The 23,854-nt window shown below is 41.9% G+C and overlaps 1 protein-coding gene across 3 annotated transcripts in view; it reads right to left on the reverse strand.

Annotated features, from left to right (window-relative positions):
• Positions 1 to 23,854, reverse strand: part of LOC111586710 (melanoma receptor tyrosine-protein kinase) — a 70,422-nt gene that overhangs the window by 21,366 nt on the left and 25,202 nt on the right. For 2 of the 3 annotated variants that reach the window (XM_055006890.1, XM_055006892.1), the window contains 18 exons: positions 20,325 to 20,451; positions 19,941 to 20,014; positions 19,770 to 19,860; positions 18,495 to 18,694; positions 17,985 to 18,117; positions 15,216 to 15,306; positions 13,320 to 13,477; positions 13,141 to 13,173; positions 11,935 to 12,079; positions 11,731 to 11,853; positions 11,282 to 11,380; positions 10,791 to 10,976; positions 8,746 to 8,901; positions 8,329 to 8,404; positions 7,517 to 7,663; positions 5,731 to 5,828; positions 4,721 to 4,864; positions 3,110 to 4,183 (listed from right to left, as the gene is read on the reverse strand). In XM_055006890.1, coding sequence (XP_054862865.1) covers positions 4,028 to 4,183; positions 4,721 to 4,864; positions 5,731 to 5,828; positions 7,517 to 7,663; positions 8,329 to 8,404; positions 8,746 to 8,901; positions 10,791 to 10,976; positions 11,282 to 11,380; positions 11,731 to 11,853; positions 11,935 to 12,079; positions 13,141 to 13,173; positions 13,320 to 13,477; positions 15,216 to 15,306; positions 17,985 to 18,117; positions 18,495 to 18,694; positions 19,770 to 19,860; positions 19,941 to 20,014; positions 20,325 to 20,451 — 2,237 coding nt within the window. In that variant the 3' untranslated portion in view covers positions 3,110 to 4,027. Of the gene's footprint in view, positions 1 to 3,109; positions 4,184 to 4,720; positions 4,865 to 5,730; positions 5,829 to 7,516; positions 7,664 to 8,328; positions 8,405 to 8,745; positions 8,902 to 10,790; positions 10,977 to 11,281; positions 11,381 to 11,730; positions 11,854 to 11,934; positions 12,080 to 13,140; positions 13,174 to 13,319; positions 13,478 to 15,215; positions 15,307 to 17,984; positions 18,118 to 18,494; positions 18,695 to 19,769; positions 19,861 to 19,940; positions 20,015 to 20,324; positions 20,452 to 23,854 lie in introns of those variants that run through there. The other variant, XM_055006891.1, reaches the window with a different exon arrangement.

Below are 23,854 nucleotides of genomic sequence, written 5' to 3' on the forward strand. Positions count from 1 at the left end.
TGGATGGATCTCCAACTACTAGAAAACCTTTCTGGAGTGTTTTTCACGGCCTCCTTTACATTATTTCATCATATGGCACGTTTTTACAACATGTTTGAAAAATTGCATTTTTTTTCGACATAGTATAGTAAGGCGTTTTTTTGCGCCAAAATTCATGATGATTTTTTTTTCAAAGAAAACCTTTCTGGAGTGTTTTTCACGGCCTCCTTTACATTATTTCATCATATGGCACGTTTTTACAACATGTTTGAAAAATTGCATTTTTTTTCGACATAGTATAGTAAGGCGTTTTTTTGCGTCAAAATTCATGATGATTTTTTTTTTCAAAGAAAACCTTTCTGGAGTGTTTTTCACGGCCTCCTTTACATTATTTCATCATATGGCACGTTTTTACAACATGTTTGAAAAATTGCAATTTTTTTCGACATAGTATAGTAAGACGTTTTTTTGCGTCAAAATTCATGATGATTTTTTTTTTCAAAGAAAACCTTTCTGGAGTGTTTTTCACGGCCTCCTTTACATTATTTCATCATATGGCACGTTTTTACAACATGTTTGAAAAATCGCATTTTTTTTCGACATAGTATAGTAAGGCGTTTTTTGCGCCGAAATTCATGATGATTTTTTTTTTTTTCAAAGAAAAGCTTTCTGGAGTGTTTTTCACGGTCTCCTTTACATTATTTCATCACATGGCACGTTTTTACATCATGTTTGAAAAATTGCAATTGTTTTCGACATAGTATAGTGCGTTTTTTTGCGTCAAATTTCATAATGATTTTTTTTTTCAAAGAAAACCTTTCTGGAGTGTTTTTCACGGCCTCCTTTACATTATTTCATCATATGGCACGTTTTTACAACATGTTTGAAAAATCGCATTTTTTTTACCACATAGTATAGTAAGGCGTTTTTTTGCGCCAAAATTCATGATGATTTTTTTTTCAATGAAAACCTTTCTGGAGTGTTTTTCACGGCCTCCTTTACATTATTTCATCATATGGCACGTTTTTACATCATGTTTGAAAAATTGCAATTTTTTTCGACATAGTATAGTAAGGCGTTTTTTTTGCGTCAAAATTCATGATGATTTTTTTTTCAAAGAAAACCTTTCTGGAGTGTTTTTCACGGCCTCCTTTACATTATTTCATCATATGGCACGTTTTTACAACATGTTTGAAAAATTGCAATTTTTTTTCGACATAGTATAGTAAGGCGTTTTTTTGCGTCAAAATTCATGATGATTTTTTTTTTTCAAAGAAAACCTTTCTGGAGTGTTTTTCACGGCCTCCTTTACATTATTTCATCATATGGCACGTTTTTACAACATGTTTGAAAAATCGCATTTTTTTTCGACATAGTATAGTAAGGCGTTTTTTTGCGCCAAAATTCATGATGATTTTTTTTTCAAAGAAAACCTTTCTGGAGTGTTTTTCACGGCCTCCTTTACATTATTTCATCATATGGCACGTTTTTACAACATGTTTGAAAAATTGCAATTTTTTTCGACATAGTATAGTAAGGCGTTTTTTTGCGCCAAAATTCATGATGATTTTTTTTTCAAAGAAAACCTTTCTGGAGTGTTTTTCACGCCCTCCTTTACATTATTTCATCATATGGCACGTTTTTACAACATGTTTGAAAAATTGCATTTTTTTTTCGACATAGTATAGTAAGGCGTTTTTTTGCGCCAAAATTCATGATGTTTTTTTTTTCAAAGAAAACCTTTCTGGAGTGTTTTTCACGGCCTCCTTTACATTATTTCATCATATGGCACATTTTTACAACATGTTTGAAAAATCTCATTTTTTTTCGACATAGTATAGTAAGGCGTTTTTTGCGTCAAAATTCATGATGATTTTTTTTTTTCAAAGAAAACCTTTCTGGAATGTTTTTCACGCCCTCCTTTACATTATTTCATCATATGGCATGTTTTTACAACATGTTTGAAAAATCGCATTTTTTTTACCACATAGTAAGGCGTTTTTTTGCGCCAAAATTCATGATGATTTTTTTTTTCAATGAAAACCTTTCTGGAGTGTTTTTCACGGCCTCCTTTACATTATTTCATCATATGGCACGTTTTTACATCATGTTTGAAAAATTGCAATTTTTTTTCGACATAGTATAGTAAGGCGTTTTTTTGCGTCAAAATTCATGATGATTTTTTTTTTTCAAAGAAAACCTTTCTGGAGTGTTTTTCACGGCCTCCTTTACATTATTTCATCATATGGCACGTTTTTACAACATGTTTGAAAAATCTCATTTTTTTTAGACATAGTATAGTAAGGCGTTTTTTTGCAGCAAAATTCATGATGATTTTTTTTTTCAATGAAAACCTTTCTGGAGTGTTTTTCACGCCCTCCTTTACATTATTTCATCATATGGCACGTTTTTACATCATGTTTGAAAAATTGCAATTTTTTTCGACATAGTATAGTAAGGCGTTTTTTTTGCGCCAAAATTCATGATGATTTTTTTTTCAAAGAAAACCTTTCTGGAGTGTTTTTCACGGCCTCCTTTACATTATTTCATCATATGGCACATTTTTACAACATGTTTGAAAAATTGCAATTTTTTTCGACATAGTATAGTAAGGCGTTTTTTTTTGCGCCAAAATTCATGATGATTTTTTTTTTCAAAGAAAACCTTGCTGGAGTGTTTTTCACGGCCTCCTTTACATTATTTCATCACATGGCACGTTTTTACATCATGTTTGAAAAATTGCAATTTTTTCGACATAGTATATCAAGGCGTTTTTTTGCGCCAAAATTCATCATGATTTTTTTTTCAAAGAAAACCTTTCTGGAGTGTTTTTCACAGCCTCCTTTACATTATTTCATCATATGGCACACTTTTACAACATGTTTGAAAAATCGCATTTTTTTTCGACATAGTAAGGCGTGTTTTTGCGTTAAAATTCATGATGATTTTTTTTTTTCAAAGAAAACCTTTCTGGAGTGTTTTTCACGGCCTCCTTTACATTATTTCATCATGTGGCACGTTTTTACAACATGTTTGAAAAATCGCATTTTTTTTCGACATAGTATAGTGAGGTGTTTTTTTGCGCCAAAATTCATGATGATTTTTTTTTTCAAAGAAAACCTTTCTGGAGTGTTTTTCACAGCCTCCTTTATATTATTTCATCATATGGCACATTTTTACAACATGTTCGAAAAATTCCTTTTTTTTTTGACAGTTTTAGTATGTCGTCCAAAATATGGAAAAAAATGTCATAGTTTAGTATGTCGTCCAAAATGTCATTAAAATGTCACAGTTTAGTATGTCGTCCAACCAGTGGAAAAAACGTGTCCAGGTAGCTCAACTGGTAGAGAGGGTGACTCATAAACACGACTGTATCAGAGATGCAGGTTCTATTCCAGCTGTGGGCCAAAAAATAGACTTTGTCGTTCAAAATATCACCAAAACGTCATAGTGTAGACCATCCTAACCATAAATAGACACAACATGACCACATTAAAAAGCACCAAAGGACGACAAAATGACTAAATCATGTATAAAAATCACAGACACACAATGACCACAAATGACAGAAAACAACCACAAAATGACACAATACAACATAAAAAGACCATGAAAACACAAAATAAACACAAAACGACCACAGAGATGGTACACAATTACATCAAGGACATCATTAAAAAGCACAACAGCACCACTAACATACACACAATGATCACAAAACCACCATTAACAGTTCAAAAGGACGACAAAAAGACACAAAATGACTCCAAATCATGTACAATGACCACAAAAAGACAGACAATGACATCACAATTAGACACAGAATGACACAAAATCGGCATAAAAACCCAGTACAGAAAGACAGAAAGTGACACAACGATCCCAGAGACACACAAACAGCAGATTAGAGCTCCTGCTGTTGTGTGTTCATGTGTGTAGTCATCTCTGATTGGACGCTGCAGATGTTCGCTAAACTCCTCAACAGCTGGAAGCCACCAGGTGACCTTCACACCTGGATTGTGTGGGTTGTGACTCTGACCTCAGCACTTTAACCAGCTCCTTCACGGTGACTATTCAGGCTGTGATTGGATAAGTGTCGTTGATGCGTACCGTGGCCTCTGAGGTCTTCTCTGTAGAGGGCGCTGTGGGTGGGATCGGTGATGTAGCGCAGAGCCACGCCGTCCTCTCCAGCCGGACGACCGTTCTGACGGAACACACAAACCAGAAGGAGTTAGTAGGGAGCAGAGAAGCCCTGAAGAAGATTCAGTGATTCTCCGGGCTCATCCGCCCTCTGGTGGCCGCTAATGGACGGTGCAGACATCAAAGCAACGGCAGTCCAGTGTGACTAAAACCTGTCTAGAAGGACTCAAACTGGACTCAATGACTGTTTTTTTTTTTTTACCTAAAGAAAAAAACACATTCAAAATGGCTCCAAAATTGTTTTCAAAATTAAAGAAATTCAAAACCTGTCCTTGATTTTCTTCAATGACCAAAACTCTACCAGAGTGACTCAGTTTGTTTAATAAAATGAAATAAAAAATGTTCTTAAATCCAAACAGAACGTCCAGAAATAGTTTTCAAAATGGCTCAACGTTTTCTTAAATAAAATTTTTCCTTTGAAATAAGTTTAAAAAACTCTAATTGTCCAAACGTGTCCTGAAAGCACCACCTGCTGACTGACAGATTTAAAGACCTGGTTCCTCTTTACGTTTTCAGAACCAGGTTCTCCGAGTGTTCGTACCGTGGCGCCGCAGGGACGGTCGTCATGGTTACCCAGGCCTTTGTAGGGCAGCAGGTATTCGTCGGCGTCGACCACGTCCTCGGCATCGCCGGTGCTCAGCAGGTGGGAGTAAAACCTGCTGTCTGACGGACTGGGCGGTTCCCCCTGAAAACACAGAATGTTCTCATCAGAGTAAAAACACAGAAACAGAAGCTGAAAGGTTCTACAGGGTCGGACCTTTATATGAGCCCGTTCTAGAAACGTTCTAGCTGTGAAGTTCTACTGACGCTTTCTTTTAGTTTCCAGAATGTTCTTGTCGAAGGCAGAGTAACTAAAGACGTTCTAAAAATATTCTGCTCTAACGTTCTCAAACTGAGTGTTGCACTGAGAACCTTTCTCCTCTGCTGTCCTGGAACAGCGTGGAATATTGTGAGAACGTTTTAGATTCACTAATATGTTCCCTAAAAACATCCTTGGAACTTTGCTGCCAGAGCGTTCCACTTTCGTAAGTATTTCACATGACTGGAACATCTTTTAAAGAACATTGTGTCATCTGAGGTCTCAGTAACATCTTGAAAACGTTCTCTAAATGTTACACTGAGAACATGTTTGATTTGTTTTCCCTCCAGAAGAACGTTCTATGACATTCTATGATGTGTTCCACTAAGAAACAGGTCATTACAGGAACGTTCTGTATAAAAACGTCATCTGACGCCTTGGTAACGTTCAGAAAACATTTCTAGAATTTTTTTTTGAGAACGTTGTTCCTTCGTTATCACAGAACACTGTGAGAATGTTTCATAGAAGAACATTCTAGAATGCGTTCCGTCAACAACACCCTCAGAATGTTGCAGGCAGAAGGTTCCACTTTTAACGTACTGAATCACAGGAACGTTCTGTAAAAACCTCGGTAACACCTGGAGAACCTTTTCAGAACGTTGTGGCAGAACATCATCCACGTTCCCGACAACGTAGAACATTGTTCCTAAAGTGTTCTGGGGACGTTCCACTAAAGCAGCAGCCAGGTTCACCTGAACCACCAGGTATCTGGACGGGTCGCTGGCCATCCTGGAGAACTCCACCATCAGCTCCCGGAACCGCGGCCGACTGGACGGGTCGATCATCCAACCTGGAAGAGTCGGAAGAGATCAGGAACCAGAACCTGGATTCATCACAGGGTTCCTCCATGAACACAGAGGAGCCCACAATGCTACTTCTTGTCAAAATACCTTTACTTTTAAAAGTTTTAATCCTCCAAAATACTACTTCCTGTCAAAATACTTCTACTTTTAAAGATTAATTTCCACCAAAATACTACCTCACCTCAAGAACTTACACTTTAAAAGATTTCTTCCAACTGAAATACTACTTTTTAGTCCAAATATTTGCAGTTTTAAAGGTTTGTTCCACAAAAATACTTTATGTCCAGATACATGTACTTTTAAATCTTTATTCTTCCAAAATACTACTTCTTGTCAAAATACTTCTAGTTTTAATGGTTTAATCCTCCAAAATAGTACTTTCAGTCCAGATATTTCTAGTTTTAAAGGTTAACGTCTACCAAAATACTATCTCACGTCGAGTACATACACTTTAAAAGATTTCTTCAAATTGAAATACTACTTTTTAGTCTACATATATTCAGATTTAAAGGTTTATTCCACAAAAAAATACTACTTTCTGTCAAAATATTTCTAGTTTTTAAGGTTTATTCCACCAAAATACTACTTTCGGTTTAGTACATACACTTTAAAAGATTTATTCCAGCTGAAATACTCCTTTAAGTCCAAATATATGTAGTTTGAAAGGTTTAATCCTCCAAAATACTACTTTATGTCCAGATACCTCTACTTTCAAATGCTTATTCCTCCAAAATACTATTTTGTCAAAATGCTTGTAGTTTTAAAGGTTTATTCCACCAAAATACTACTTTCAGTTGAGTACATACTCTTTAAAAGATTTATTCCATCTGAAATACTACGTTTAGTCCACATATATGTAGTTTCAAAAGGTTTATTCTACAAAAACACAAATTTGTCCAAATACTTCTAGTTCCAGAGATTTATTCCACCTTAATCCTACCTCACCCCAAGTACACACGTTTTATAAGGTTTATTCCAACTGAAGTACTACTTTTAGTCCAAATATGTTCACATTTAAAGGTTTATTCCACAAAAAATACTACTTTCTGTACACATACTTGTAGTTTTAAGGGTATATTTCTACCAAACTCCTACCTTCTGTTGAAGTACATGCACTAAAAACATTTAGGATTGTGAAATACTTTAAATACATAATTTTTCTGTCAATAATAGCAAATATCTGAAAAGTGATTCTATATTTGCTACTTTGAATAAAATCAAACAATTTAATTGTACAGTGAAGAGCTGTAAAAGGATGAATGATTATTTATTCACAGTATTTAAACATCTAAATGAACAGTTTGTACTGTAATGGTTCCAGTTATTATCTGGGATTTAACAATAGTTTTTATTGATTGATAATTATACAGTCAAACAGTACAATATAATGAGTGGCTGTTGGTAAATAGTTATTTATTGTTTTTACTGTTTTGTTGCTTCTTTTTACACTTCACTTTAAATAACTGTAGATTTATTGTTTTTCTGTGGTTTTCTGAGTTATTGTCTGTAAAAAAAAATCTGAGTATTGTTCAGTCATTTAAATACAAATATTTTCTTTGAACAAACAAAATGAAAATAAAATGTGTGTAATTATTTTAAAACCCAGACTTGCTTCATTTTTATCTCTTATTTTGAAGGCGACTACAGGATGTGAGGCGGCAGGATTTCCTCTTACATTTGACCATGATCATGTAGACGTCGATGGTGCAGACGGGCGGCTGAGGCAGACGTTCTCCTCTCTCCAGAACCAAGGCGATCTCGCTGGCCGGGATGCCGTCGTACGGCTTCGACCCGAACGTCATGAGCTCCCAAACGGTCACACCTGCAGAACCAAAAGGAACCGGAATGTTCTGAAAACGTTCCCTCAACGTTCTTCTTTAAGATCACTAAAGATGTTCTAAAAATGTCCCCACAATGTTTTTCTTGAAGATCACTAAAGATGTTGTAAAAATGTTTGCTCAACGTTCTGAAAAAAAATCACTAAAGACGTTTGAAAAATGTTCCCATAGTGTTCTTAAGATCACCAAAGACATTCTAAAAACGTTCCCACAATGTTTTTCTTGAAGATCACTAAAGACGTTCTAAAAACCTTCCCACAACGCTCTTCTTGAAGATCACCAAAGATGTTCTAAAAAACGTTCCCTCAACATTCTTTAAGATCATTAAACACGTTCTAAAAATGCTCCCTCAACTTGACATGATCTAAAGTTAACAGAATCACAAGTTGTTTAGCGTAATTTGACGATGCTGTGATGATACTGTTGAAATTTTACCACCAGTAACGGCAGAATAGTAATTCTATAGCGTACTACTCTGTAGAGTACTATTCTATGGAGTACTACTGTGTAGAGTACTACACTGCAGAGTACTATTCGGCAGTATAAAACCTGCTGATCTGTACTTTAACTTTGTTTAACCACATTAACAGGTCATTTCATAGTTTTCACAGGTGAATATCGGTCATTGGTGGCTGCTGAGCCGACTCACCGTAGCTCCAGACGTCGCTCTGATGGGTGTAGGTCCACTGGAGGATCGACTCCAACGCCATCCACTTAATGGGAACCTACAGGCAGCAGCGAGGGACAAACTTCATCCAAACACACCCACAACAGCCTCTTTTAGAAACCTGAACTAAACTGTGATTTACCATGAGTCTAACTGATGAACATGGTTCTAAATGAACCTTCTCAGTCCTGGACCTATGGACTGGGTCTATCTATGTCTGCATCATGGCTCCACATGGAAAAGAACTAAACAGAGGAAGAGAAACATCTGAGGAGTCATAGTTCCACTAATCAGGAGGTCTAGAAGGAGTCATAGTTCCACTAATCAGGAGGTCTAGAGGGAGTCATAGTTCCACTAATCAGGGCTGCAGGTGTTCTGTGTAGCGTTCCTGAAACACACCTTTCCTCCGTCTGCGTGGTATTCCTTCTCATTGGCCGTCAGCAGCTTGGCCAGGCCGAAGTCAGTGATCTTGACGTGGTTTGGATTCTTCAACAGGACGTTTCTTGCTGCCAGGTCTCGATGCACCAGGTGTCGCTCCTCCAGGTAGTTCATCCCCTGAACACAGACACACACAGGAAGAACCTGAAACACTAACCTGAGCTCTGATCAGTTTATCATCACATCTGTTGCTTCTGCCTGATAAAGCTGTGGTTTGTGGTTGTTTTGTGTCTCTGGGGTGGTTTTGTGTCTCTTTGTGGTTGTTTTGTGTCTCTTTGTGGTCATTTTGTGTCTCTTTGTGGTTGTTTTGTTTCTCTTTGTGGTCGTTTTGTGTCCAGTATTATAGATTCTGAATCACTGTGATGATGATAAATAACAATGAAACTTTCAGGTTTTCATCTTTAATCGTTTCCGTTGTTCAAATAAAAAACAACCTGCTGATAGTGAGACGATGGGAAATTAGAAAATTGGGTCAGAAATGTGTTTGACATTTGATTTGTTCCAGATATCTTCTAAATATCTCCAGGATCAGACAGCAGCAGCTTTCACGCTAAGATCCTGACCATGTGCTCGGTGATTTTCCCAGAACTAAACCGTGAAATGAGGCTGAACAGATTAAAACAGGCTGCTGTGTTCAGGCTAATGGGCCTCAGCAGGCTTAGAGAGGAGGAGGAGGAGGAGGAGGAGGAGGAGGAGGAGGAAGAGGAAGAGGAAGCGAGGAGGAAGAGGAAGAGGAGGAAGAGGAGGAGGAGGAAGCGAGGAGGAAGAGGAGGAGGAAGAGGAGGAGGAAGAGGAGGAGGAGGAAGAGGAGGAGGATGAGGAGGAAGCGAGGAGGAGGAGGAAGAGGAGGAGGATGAGGAAGAAGCGAGGAGGAGGAGGAAGAGGAGGAGGAGGAGGAAGAGGAGGAGGAGGAAGCTAGGAGGAGGAGGAAGAGGAGGAAGAGGAGGTGGAGGAGGAAGTGGAGGAGGAGGAGGAAGAGGAGGAGGAGGAGGAGGAGGAAGCGAGAAGGAAGAGGAGGAGGATGAGGAGGAGGAGGAGGAAGAGGAGGAGGAGGAGGAGGAAGAGGAGGAGGAGGAAGCGAGGAGGAGGATGAAGAGGAGGAGGAGGAGGAAGCGAGAAGGAAGAGGAGGAGGATGAGGAGGAGGAGGAGGAAGAGGAGGAGGAGGAGGAGGAAGAGGAGGAGGAGGAAGCGAGGAGGAGGATGAAGAGGAGGAGGAGGAGGAGGAGGAAGCGAGAAGGAAGAGGAGGAGGATGAGGAGGAGGAGGAGGAAGAGGAGGAGGAGGAGGAGGAAGAGGAGGAGGAGGAAGCGAGGAGGAGGATGAAGAGGAGGTGGAGGAGGAAGTGGAGGAGGAGGAGGAAGAGGAGGAGGAGGAGGAAGCGAGAAGGAAGAGGAGGAGGATGAGGAGGAGGAGGAGGAAGAGGAGGAGGAGGAGGAGGAAGAGGAGGAGGAGGAGGAGGAGGAGGAAGCGAGGAGGAAGAGGAGGAAGAGGAGGAAGAGGAGGAGGAGCAGGAGGAAGCGAGGAGGAAGAGGAGGAAGAGGAGGAAGAGGAGGAGGAGGAAGAGGAGAAGGAGGAGGAGGAAGAGGAGGAGGATGAGGAGGAAGCGAGGAGGAGGAGGAAGAGGAGGAGGAGGAAGAGGAGGAGGAAGAGGAAGAGGAGGAGGAGGAGGAGGAGGAGGAAGAGGAAGCAAGGAGGAAGAGGAGGAGGAAGAGGAGGAGGAGGAAGAGGATGAGGAGGAAGCGAGGAGGAGGAGGAAGAGGAGGAGGATGAGGAAGAAGCGAGGAGGAGGAGGAAGAGGAGGAGGAGGAGGAGGAGGAGGAGGAAGAGGAAGAGGAAGAGGAGGAGGAGGAGGAGGAGGAAGAGGAGGAGGAGGAGGAAGAGGAGGAGGAAGAGGAGGAAGAGGAGGAGGAGGAAGAGAAAGAGGAGGAGGAGGAAGAGGAAGAGGAGGAGGAGGAGGAGGAGGAGGAGGAGGAGGAGGAGGAGGAGGAAGTGAATCTTCTTCTCACCTTGGCGATCTGGACGCACCAGTTGAGCAGCCACTGGGCCCCGACATGGTCCCTGTGGAGGCGGACGTAGTCCAGCAGGCAGCCGTAGGGCATCAGCTGGGTGACCAGCTGCACCGAGGACGTGAGGCAGATCCCCAGCAACCGACACACATGAGGATGGTCCACGCTGGCCATCACGTAGGCCTCCTGCAGACACAGCAGCACATTCTGAACCCCCCGGCTGCTTTTCATCTTCAACCAGTCAGGATGTTGGATCAGCATCACGTCTCATTTAAAAGCTCACAGTAAACACACTAAAAACTCAAAAACGACCAAAATCAAGATAGAAAACTGACACAAAATTTTAAAAACGGACAAAAGACCGCCAAATGAGATGCAAAACAAAAAAAAGAGACAGAAAACAAAACAAACCAAGACAAAGGAGACACGAAACCTCAGGACAGGAGTCGAGAAAAGAAACCAGACGAGCGGCAGAAATGTTTTAGCCTCACATCCAGGATTTCTTTGTTGGCTTTTGGTGACGTGGCCTCTCGGAGAACTTTGATGGCCACTGGGATCTTCACGTTCTCCCCCTCAGGGATCCACAAACCCTAAACAAACACACACACAATGCTTCAGGAACATTTGTAGTTCATATGTTCTAGGCGTGTTTATGTATTTGTGCTGTTTGTATTTTCGATTTTTCATACTTCCTCTCAGGACCAACTAATTATTTCTGACTCTGATTAGTTCTGGTCGGACAGAACATCACGTTCTAAGGTGTCAGTTTGACCAGAGAATGAAGAACCTTCTACTGAATAGAGGCTCTCCAGCTGCTGGTAGGGCTTTGAAGAACCAGAGAACCCCTGAAAAACCTCCTCCAGCAGTGGAAGTCTCTGAGACACTTCTACCTTCTTTTCCATTTAAAAGACAGGAAGTGGCATTGTGGTGCCAGTCTTACCTTGAAGACGGTCCCGAAGGCCCCGGAACCGAGCACCCGGACCTTCTTGAACTCGGTCTCCTTCAGGATCCTGAGCAGCGCCTGGTTCGGGGCCTGACCACTCGGCGTCAGCGGCTCCACCAGCTGCAACACAAAGTTTAAAGAGTCAGTTTCTTGGTGTTCCAGCTGTCGGTCTGTTCCAGCAGTCACCGTTTTCTCCCCTACCTCCCTCTCTTGCAGCAGGCGGCGCAGAGTCCGCTTCCTCAAGATCCGCCGTCGCCGTAGCAACACGAAGACGACCAGCGACATGATGACGGCAACCAGGAGCCCCCCGACCACGGCCACCGCCAGCGAGGAGTGTGTCGCAGCCCTGCAGGTGTTAAAGAGAATGTAAACCCAACATGACGCTTCAAATTTAACCTGCAGCTCACATCTAACAAAACCAGTCTACCAACAGTCTACCAGCAGTCTACCAACCAGTCTACCAACAGTCTACCAACCGGTCTACCAACCAGTCTACCAACAGTCTACCAACAGTCTACCAGCCAGTCTACCAACAGTCAACCAACCGGTCTACCAACCAGTCTACCAACAGTCTACCAACAGTCTACCAGCCAGTCTACCAACAGTCTACCAGCAGTCTACCAACCGGTCTACCAACAGTCTACCAACCAGTCTACCAACCAGTCTACCAACAGTCTACTGACCAGTCTACCGACCAGTCTACCAGTTGGCACTGAGCTTCACCCTGGAAATGGGAAAAACTGATTTGATGTCAGATCCAAGAAGATCTCCTGTTCACAGTCAACATGCTGGTACTGAAATGTACATTTTAAATCTAATGTAGAATTTCTATGGATTATAAGAGAAATTAAACATGAAAACAAGTTTGGTCTCAGGTTCAGGTCTAATGAGTTCGTGTCCACAGGATCTGTCAGTTTCTCGTATCCCATTCACTGTCCATGTGGAACGCCCTGCTGAGCATGCTGGTTGCGTTGCAGCGTGTTGCATAAAGTAGTTTCGTTTCTACTTTATGCAAATGAGGCGTTTGGAGCGGAGGTCCGACGCATCGTGAAAATTTCGTTAAATGTCTAAACCAGCCGTTGTTAAGCTGAAACCAGGACAGATTCAGCAGATTATTTCTCAAATCAAATCCTTTCAGTGAGCTGTTTTCACATCAAAGAGAAAGTTAGTGACCGAGCCACCATGTTGGTCCAACGCTTCTACTGGACTGAAGGTCTGACGGCAGTCATGTGACCTCCTGGTGGCCCACTAGTGCCTCGCCCACCAAGCGGTGATATTCAGATGTTTCCATTCAAGAAACTGATGGATCCTGTGGCCGGTCCAATTACTGTTTCTTCTTCTGTGGTGTCGTTACTGTTCATTTGAATCTGGCCTGTTGGAGGACTCATATTAAAAACGCTGCGTTACCTGCTGCATCCGGACAGTCCAGGACCCGAACACCTGCACACACAAACAAACAGCTTCAGTTCTGACCCGGTTCTGGCCATTCCCTCACCGGTGTAACGGACCAGACTAACCCCCTGTAATGGCCCAGATTAAGGGTTAATCTGGGCCGTTCCCCCACATCTGCCCGGTACCAGTCTTACCCCTGGCTGCAGTTCTGGTGGCAGGGCTGGCACTGGCCGGTCCCGTCAGCGTATTTCCAGATGAGCGTGTCTCCGCCACCCTGCACGCCGTGAGGGCAGCGAGGGACGCAGTGGGGACCATCTTTGAAGTGGGCGCACTGGGAACACTGGTCAGGACCCTGCAGACACAAACCGGTCATTTCATCACTGCTTCAAAACATTTTGAGGAAAACAATCATTCAGCGGTTCTCTTGTTCTTTCTAATGAAACTCTACCAACACATGTTGTACCACGACACCGTGTCGGTTCCATTCCGTCATCGGACCCGAATCCCACCACAGTAATCAGATTACTTCTGTATCTGGTATCAGATTACTAACTACAGGCTAAATTCAGGCTCCACAGCAGGAACTCAGTGGAACTAAAGTGAGGTTCTTTGGTTCCTCCTTCAGTCCTCCTCAGCATGGAGGAAACCAGAGTCCACTCATTTCTTCTCTGTGTTCTTCAGCTGCTCTTTGCTGGAGGGGTTCTGTTGCTCTACCTTTCTCTGGAGAACACCTCAAAGGTTCTGCTGGCTTCAGGACTCACACTGTCCAGGTCCTGGTTCCACTTGGTTCTAGTGGAGAAGCTCTGATGTGATGTTGTTCTCTGGATGTTCTCCTGCTGGAATGTTCCTCTTCTTCATCTGGTCAGCCAGGATTCTGGTTCCTCCTCAGACCTTCATGCTGCTTCTAGAAATGTCTTCAACACCTTCTGACCTCATGCAGCCCCAGATCATCACACTCCCACCTCCGTGCTTCACTGTCAGGACTCTGCATCCACTGTGGTAGTCCTGGTCAGGTTCTCACCAAACATCTGGACTCCATCTGAGCCCAACTCATTGATCTTCGTCTGACCAAAGAATGTTCTCCAGCATCCATCAGGCTTCTTCTCATGTTCTTCAGCAAACTTTCATCTGGAAGTTTAGTTCTGAGCAGCAACCAGGTTTAGTTCTGGTCCTCCGTCCATAGAGGTTGATGTTCTGAAGGTTCCTTCACACTGTCTGAGCTTCACACTAACTCTGGTTTCCATGGAGAACCCCTGAGCCAAGTCTGAAGCAGCTGCCGTCTGTTTTTACAGCTGGATGGAGGAAGTAGTTCACCGTCTGTGGAGTCATTTTAGAAGCTCTGATTAGTGGAACTATGACTCCTTCTATACCTCCTGATTAGTGGAACTATGACTCCTTCTAGACCTCCTGATTAGTGGAACTATGACTCCTTCTAGACCTCCTGATTAGTGGAACTATGACTCCTTCTAGACCTCCTGATTAGTGGAACTATGACTCCTTCTAGACCTCCTGATTAGTGGAACTATGACTCCTTCTAGACCTCCTGATTAGTGGAACTATGACTCCTTCTATACCTCCTGATTAGTGGAACTATGACTCCTTCTAGACCTCCTGATTAGTGGAACTATGACTCCTTCTAGACCTCCTGATTAGTGGTACTATGACTCCTTCTAGACCTCCTGATTAGTGGTACTATGACTCCTTCTAGACCTCCTGATTAGTGGTACTATGACTCCTCAGATGTTTCTCTCCCTCTGTTCAGTTCTTTTCCATGTGGAGCCATGATGCAGACATAGATAGACCCAGTCCATAGGTCCAGGACTGAGAAGGTTCATTTTAGAACCATGTTCATCAGTTAGACTCACAGCTGGACTCACTTTGGTTCTTTGAGTTTCTACTTTGGAACCTGAACTTTCTGTGTGACAATATGATATATATCAGAAACTTAGAATATTCCCATGGTGGACAGTTTTGGTGCTCGTTTGACCAAATGAGTAATTCCTTCTGGTTCTGGTGGTCGAACACCTTCCTGGGACGTTCCACTTCGGCTGTTCCTTTAATCAGTCAGCCGTTGGTGCAGTCGGACTCACCGGGCCGAAGCAGGTCGGAGTCCTGGATCTCAGCAGACACTCAGAGTGACACCGGACACAGCTGCTGTTCACCTCCACCTCTCTGGGCTCACTGCAGGGAAACAGAACCGTTAGCACAGCAAGAACTGCTGCTGGAGATACATCCAGCACAGGAGGATGCAGCTGAGAGGAAAGGTCTGGAAATAGAGACAGAAAAATCTCTGCAGTATGAGGAGACAAAATGAAAACAAAGAGACACAGAACAACAAAAATAAGACACAAAATTATCCAAATGACACACAAAATGACCAAAAACACTAAATTAACACACAAAACAACAGAAATCTGACAAAAAACGACCAAACTGAGACAGAAAACTATAAAACAACAAAATAAAATGACCACAGAGCAAGGTTATAATAGTTTTGAATTTTTCATTAGTTTTTATTTTTATTTCGTTTTCACTTTGTCTCCAATATCAGTTTAGTTTTAATTAGTTTTTTTTTATCCATCTTTGCTAGTTTCATTTAGTTTTTACATGTTGCGTAGTTTTAGTTTAGTTTTTATTAGTTTTAGTATTAGTTTTTTTGTGATATGGACTATTCTTCAGGGATGACATAAAAAAAAGATAGGAAAAAGTACTGGGTAATGAAAACTCAAGAACACATACTATTTAAGAAGATGTATTGACTTGAACACTCCAACACCAACTGTACCTAAAATTTAGATATGGGTACACATTTAGCATTAAAAGTATATTTCACAAAAGAAGTTTATAAAAAACAGTAGGTACTAAGCCACTTGAGATGTGTATATGATTTAATAAAAACTGAATCGAGTTAGGACTTTGGCTGTATTCATCCTTGGTTCTACAGAAGGGACTATATTTATGTAAGTTTACTTGTTTTACTATATTTAATTTACTGTATTTCATTTCTTCACTGTGTGATCCATACAATTATTGGATATGAACTTTTTACAATAATAACAACTTATTAATTACTATTATTAATAAGGATTATGATAACCAGAATGTGAAAATGTAGACTATTGATGTTAAACGCAAACTTTTGAACCTAGGCTGATATATGGCTGCTGATGTAAGCTAAATGAGTAAAAAAAAAAAAAAAAAGCACTTGTCTCTGTGCAAGCTGAACCCATGGTGGCTATACATTCTCCATACATTTGTTTTTCTATTGAAGAAAGTAACATACAAATATCAAAATAAAGCTAACAATACTGCTGAATATATATTTAAATGACAAAATAACAAAGGTAAATTACTAAGACTGATAAAGTATGTGTCAATATATGTGCACTCACCGAAGCCTATGCTCTCTTCACCCTCATCTGACTCTTCCTCTGAGTCTGACTCCATCCACTGTTCATGCTGTTCGTCTCCTGGACCTCCTGGTTGGGCCTGAGGAACGCCAAGGTCTTCATGTCGAAGCATCCGCACAGCCTTGACTATGTTGGCACCGTTATCTGCCACAACAAGCAGCACTCTGTCTTCTCCTATATTCCATGCATCTAAAGTCTGATCGATGCAGCAGGCAGTGGCCTCCCCGGTATGTGGGTGCTCCATTCGGTGCAGGTTTAGCAGTACATGGTGAACTTTACCTCCAGGCGGATGGTAGAAACAAGCTGACACACCCATGAAAGATGCTGTCAGTCCTCGTCTGCTCCAGCCATCTACACGTAACGTTAGCTTTCTCGCTTCCTTTGTGATCTCTTTAAGTTTATTCTTAGCCGTATCCATTTTAGCCCCAATAAGACCATTTAGTCTTGCAGCTCCGGGTGTTTTGAATGTCGGTTCGAGCGAGCTGCTGAACTTCCTAAAGGCAGGCTGCTCACACAGTCTTGTAGACATACCTGTCTCAGTGAACAGGTTTACCAGTGCTTCCTCTCGCTTGTGGTGTTCTTGTGAGTTCACTGACCAGCAGCTGTCGGGTCGCCGCTGGAAGCACTGGACAAGTGTTTTCTGTGATGTTGTCTCGGGCTGCATGATGTCGCCTGGCCGGGAGGAGGGTCGGGCGTTTTCCCTCACCGCTTCACTGTAAGCTAGGTTAGCTAAGTAAGCTAGGTTTGCCTCCTTATGCGAACTTTTTAAATGCACTTTAAGATTCGTGGGGTTTTTACCTTTCAGAAATGCGCCACATATTTCACCACGTTCCACCACAAGGCACTGGCTCTTATCTGACACACAGTCATACTCAAAATAATACCAAATAGGAATTTGGCGCTTCCTCCCGACTCTCGCTGTCATGCTGCGGGTCATGGTGCAGACCAGAGACTGGTGTAGACCCGCCTGCTGCCTGCTGCCGGATGGACGGACGGAGACACGGACACACACGTCACGTGACGTGTGTGTCCGTGTCTCCTGACAGTTCACAAATACGAAAACTACAGACAATTTCTCTAAATTTTACTTACTTTTAGTTAGTTTTCTAAGGACTCTATTACAGGTTCAGTTAGTTATCGTTTATTATTAAAGCTTCGTTTTTATTTTTATTTCAGTTAACGAAAATGTTTTTCATTTCTAGTTTTCGTTATTTCGTTGTTTTCGATAACGATTATAACCTTGCCACAGAGACACAAAACAACAAATATGACGCACAAAATGACCACACAAAACAGCAAAAAACACAAGACAAAACAACATAAAATTACAGCAAATGACCAAACTGAGATAGAAAACAATAAAAAAAAGATTAAATTAAGACACAAAACAAGAGAGAACTTCAGACTGAACAGAGCCAGAGAGGATGTTGAATGTTTCTTCCTCCTCACCCCTGCAGCAGGTTGCAGAGCTGCACACAGCGCCCCCTGCGGTCGAAGTGGCGACAGGACACACACATGGAGGGTCCGGGCCCCCAGCAGCCCACCTCAGTACACTGCTGGTCACAGGTTCGGTTCTGCTGCTCTGCACCAGACACAAGAGAGACACTGAATAAAAAGCTAAAAACAATAAATCAATAAATACCAGCTACTACTGACAAGAGTCTGAATTAGAAATAAAACATCAAAATCATTCAGGAATTCTTCAAAATGACAGAAAAGCATAAAAAAAGATTCAGAAATGTCGAAAATCACTCATAGTTAGTCCAGAATGTCTTCAAAAAGATTTAAAAAAAAAAAATCAATAAAACCTGAAACCTCTCAGAAAGTATGAAATTAGGACACAAAACACCAAAAAACATCTGGGACACGTTCTGAAACATCTGGGACACATTCTGAAACATTCTGTTGTCACCCAAAAACCACCTTTGGTTCTTCAGAACTAAATGACGGGTTCCTCACCGCAGAGGTCCGGCGGGCTGTTGTTCCGCACGCTGACGTCCTGGTCTCTGGACCTGAACAGGTGGGTCCACTTGTCCCTCCGGGTGAAGCACAGCTGCAGGTTGTCCTTCAGAACCACCTTCCCGGCGCTGACCTCCTTCAGAGAGCGAAAACCGAGCCAGAGGAGGTGCGGGACCCTCACCACCGCCAGGCTGTGCTGCCTGTAGAGGAGCACTGGGTCAGAACCAGCAGCAGAACCTGCTGTGGTTCTGATCATAGGAGCGCCTCCAAAATGATCCAGAAACCTGGCAGCAGTCTGGTTTCATTTCAGACAATTTGAGGTCATTTTTTCATGGATTTGACGTACTTTGGACACCTGTTGAGTTAATTTCTTAAAGTTTTGAGTCATTTTGGAGAAATTTCTGAACATTTTGAATTATTTTCTGTCATTTTGGGCAATTTTTGAATGACTGATAGAAAAAAACTCATTTGATTGACAGATCAATAAAAGTCATTAAATCTGACAGTTTCATTCAAAGACATTTGTTAGTTTTCAGTGATTCTGGATGATTTTCTCATCACTTCTGACTTCTTTCACCATGTTTTGGATCAATTTTGAGATATTTTGGAATGTTTTTATTCTCTGTGGAGACATTTCTGGATCCTTTAGGAGGCGTTTCAACAATCAGACCCACATTGCTGCTGGTTCTGCTGCTGGTTCTGCTGCTGGCTCTGGTTCATCAGCCACAGATTATCTCAGCTCATTCAGCTACAAACCATCACAGGCAGGAAAATCTAAAGATTCTTTTCCTGAGATAAATAAAAACAAGATCGATATGTGAACATTTCTTAATAAAGAACTGGATAATTTATGGGACGTCCTAATTTTTCACACGCCTGTGAACACTTAAAGGAACCTGATGGAGACCAGCCTGGATCCGAGATTTTATGCTTAGTTTATCATTTTCAAGACCAGTAACTAAAAAAAATATTCATTCTGGTCTGTTCTGAAACATCTGGGACACGCTGTGAAACACCTGGTCTGCTGGAAACTATTCAGAGTTCTATTTCTGGAGATACTGAACCCTCAAAATGGTTCTCCAGGTATTTTCTGAAGCTGAAATCAGAAAAATGCCAGATCTAGAAACATGAAATTCTTAAAAATTTTACCAAATTATTTCACAGAACTTAAGTTTAGGCCCCAGATAACAATATTTACGAGCCCAGAAGTCTCTGGTTCTGAGGAGCCCAGAACTCTCCAGTTCCGAGGAGCCCAGTGCGGGTTCATGGACTCACGCATGTGTTGTTCTTCCTCTGATGATCTCCAGGTTCTCGAACACCGACAGAGACGTCAGATTCTTGGGCCACGACTGGATCAGCAGGAAACCTGAATGACAAACACTGAAATCAAGAAGCTGCACACGGCCTCCACAAACAGCAGGTCATGTCTGGACTCCGGATCAGAACCTGTGATCTCCTTCACCGTCCTGAAGTACTCCAGCTTCTCCGGGTCCATGGGCGGGATCTTATAGTGCGGGTCCCTGGAAGAGCCAATCAGAACACGCCTCACTTTCAAGTGATGACACCAAAACCAATCAGATGGTTTCACTAAGATCAGAGCGTCAACGGAGTTAGCTTCCGTTAGCTCCTATTAATAGAGTAGAGTTAGCTTCTGTTAGCTCCTATTGATAGAGTAGACTTAGCTTCTGTTAGCTCCAATGATTTCTGGTAGGTAGAGTTAGCTTCTGTTAGCGCCTAGGGATTTCTGGTAGGTAGAGTTAGCTTCTGTTAGCTCCTATTGATAGGTTAGGGTTAGCTTCTGTTAGCTCCTATTGAGCTCCTGTGCCTCACCCAGTGAAGGACGTTTCGATGAGGATGATGTTCCCGTTGATTTTCGTGCAGTTCCTGAAGGACTCCACGTTGGAGGCGTTCACTGCGATGGTGTTGATCAGAGAACCGACTCCGACTCCATTACAGGCTGCAGGACAGAGCAGAGGTCAGCTCATGACAGGTGTGTTCAACCTTCAGAACAGGTGTGTTACTACCTTCAGAACAGATGTGTTCTACCTTTAGAACAGGTGTGTTACTACCTTCAGAACAGGTGTGTTACTACCTTCAGAACAGGTGTGTTCTACCTTCAGAACAGGTGTGTTCTACCTTTAGAACAGATGTGTTCTACCTTCAGAACAGGTGTGTTCTACCTTCAGAACAGATGTGTTCTACCTTCAGAACAGGTGTGTTCTACCTTTAGAACAGATGTGTTCTACCTTCAGAACAGGTGTGTTCTACCTTCAGAACAGGTGTGTTACTACCTTCAGAACAGATGTGTTCTACCTTCAGAACAGATGTGTTCTACCTTCAGAACAGGTGTGTTCTACCTTCAGAACAGGTGTGTTCTACCTTTAGAACAGATGTGTTCTACCTTCAGAACAGGTGTGTTACTACCTTCAGAACAGATGTGTTCTACCTTTAGAACAGGTGTGTTCTACCTTTAGAACAGGTGTGTTACTTCCTTTAGAACAGGTGTGTTCTACCTTTAGAACAGATGTGTTCTACCTTTAGAACAGATGTGTTACTACCTTAAGAACAGATGTGTTCTACCTTTAGAACAGATGTGTTCTACCTTTAGAACAGGTGAGTTCTACCTTTAGAACAGGTGTGTTCTACCTTTAGAACAGGTGTGTTACTTCCTTTAGAACAGGTGTGTTCTACCTTTAGAACAGATGTGTTCTACCTTTAGAACAGATGTGTTCTACCTTTAGAACAGGTGAGTTCTACCTTCAGAACAGGTGTGTTACTACCTTCAGAACAGATGTGTTCTACCTTTAGAACAGGTGTGTTCTATCTTTAGAACAGGTGTGTTACTACCGTCAGAACAGGTGTGTTACTACCTTCAGAACAGGTGTGTTCTACCTTCAGAACAGGTGTGTTCTACCTTTAGAACAGATGTGTTCTACCTTCAGAACAGGTGTGTCCTACCTTCAGAACAGATGTGTTCTACCTTCAGAACAGGTGTGTTACTACCTTCAGAACAGATGTGTTCTACCTTCAGAACAGGTGTGTTCTACCTTTAGAACAGATGTGTTCTACCTTCAGAACAGGTGTGTTCTACCTTCAGAACAGGTGTGTTACTACCTTCAGAACAGATGTGTTCTACCTTTAGAACAGGTGTGTTCTACCTTTAGAACAGGTGTGTTCTACCTTTAGAACAGGTGTGTTACTACCTTTAGAACAGGTGTGTTCTACCTTCAGAACAGGTGTGTTCTACCTTTAGAACAGGTGTGTTCTACCTTCAGAACAGGTGTGTTACTACCTTCAGAACAGGTGTGTTACTACCTTCAGAACAGGTGTGTTACTACCTTTAGAACAGGTGTGTTACTACCTTTAGAACAGTTGTGTTCTACCTTTAGAACAGATGTGTTCTACCTTTAGAACAGGTGTGTTACTACCTTCAGAACAGTTGTGTTCTACCTTTAGGACAGGTGTGTTCTACCTTCAGGACAGGTGTGTTACTACCTTCAGAACAGTTGTGTTCTACCTTTAGGACAGGTGTGTTCTACCTTCAGGACAGGTGTGTTCTACCTTCAGAACAGATGTGTTCTACCTTTAGAACAGGTGTGTTCTACCTTCAGAACAGGTGTGTTACTACCTTTAGAACAGTTGTGTTCTACCTTTAGAACAGATGTGTTCTACCTTCAGAACAGGTGTGTTCTACCTTCAGAACAGGTGTGTTACTACCTTCAGAACAGATGTGTTCTACCTTCAGAACAGATGTGTTCTACCTTCAGAACAGGTGTGTTACTACCTTCAGAACAGATGTGTTCTACCTTCAGAACAGGTGTGTTCTACCTTTAGAACAGATGTGTTCTACCTTCAGAACAGGTGTGTTACTACCTTCAGAACAGATGTGTTCTACCTTTAGAACAGGTGTGTTCTACCTTTAGAACAGGTGTGTTACTTCCTTTAGAACAGGTGTGTTCTACCTTTAGAACAGATGTGTTCTACCTTTAGAACAGATGTGTTACTACCTTTAGAACAGATGTGTTCTACCTTCAGAACAGATGTGTTCTACCTTCAGAACAGGTGAGTTCTACCTTCAGAACAGGTGTGTTACTACCTTCAGAACAGGTGTGTTACTACCTTTAGAACAGGTGTGTTACTACCTTCAGAACAGGTGTGTTGCTACCTTTATAACAGGTGTGTTACTACCTTTAGAACAGCTGTGTTCTACCTTTAGAACGGATGTGTTCTACCTTTAGAACAGGTGTGTTACTACCTTTAGAACAGATGTGTTCTACCTTTAGAACAGATGTGTTCTACCTTTAGAACAGGTGTGTTACTACCTTCAGAACAGATGTGTTCTACCTTTAGAACAGGTGTGTTCTACCTTTAGAACAGGTGTGTTACTACCTTTAGAACAGGTGTGTTCTACCTTTAGAACAGATGTGTTCTACCTTTAGAACAGGTGTGTTACTACCTTTAGAACAGATGTGTTCTACCTTTAGAACAGATGTGTTCTACCTTTAGAACAGGTGTGTTACTACCTTCAGAACAGATGTGTTCTACCTTTAGAACAGGTGTGTTCTACCTTTAGAACAGGTGTGTTACTACCTTTAGAACAGGTGTGTTCTACCTTCAGAACAGATGTGTTCTACCTTTAGAACAGGTGTGTTCTACCTTCAGAACAGGTGTGTTACTACCTTCAGAACAGGTGTGTTACTACCTTTAGAACAGGTGTGTTACTACCTTTAGAACAGTTGTGTTCTACCTTTAGAACAGATGTGTTCTACCTTTAGAACAGGTGTGTTACTACCTTCAGAACAGTTGTGTTCTACCTTTAGGACAGGTGTGTTCTACCTTCAGGACAGGTGTGTTACTACCTTCAGAACAGTTGTGTTCTACCTTTAGGACAGGTGTGTTCTACCTTCAGGACAGGTGTGTTCTACCTTCAGGACAGGTGTGTTCTACCTTCAGAACAGGTGTGTCACTACCTTTAGAACAGGTGTGTCACTACCTTTAGAACAGGTGTGTTCTACCTTCAGAACAGGTGTGTTACTACCTTTAGAACAGGTGTGTTCTACCTTCAGAACAGGTGTGTTCTACCTTTAGAACAGGTGTGTTCTACCTTCAGAACAGGTGTGTTACTACCTTCAGAACAGGTGTGTTACTACCTTTAGAACAGTTGTGTTCTACCTTTAGAACAGATGTGTTCTACCTTTAGAACAGGTGTGTTACTACCTTCAGAACAGTTGTGTTCTACCTTTAGGACAGGTGCGTTCTACCTTCAGGACAGGTGTGTTACTACCTTCAGAACAGGTGTGTTACTACCTTTAGAACAGGTGTGTTACTACCTTTAGAACAGGTGTGTTCTACCTTCAGAA

Source organism: Amphiprion ocellaris, chromosome 22 (genome assembly GCF_022539595.1).
Source record: "Amphiprion ocellaris isolate individual 3 ecotype Okinawa chromosome 22, ASM2253959v1, whole genome shotgun sequence".
NCBI lineage: Eukaryota > Metazoa > Chordata > Actinopteri > Pomacentridae > Amphiprion > Amphiprion ocellaris.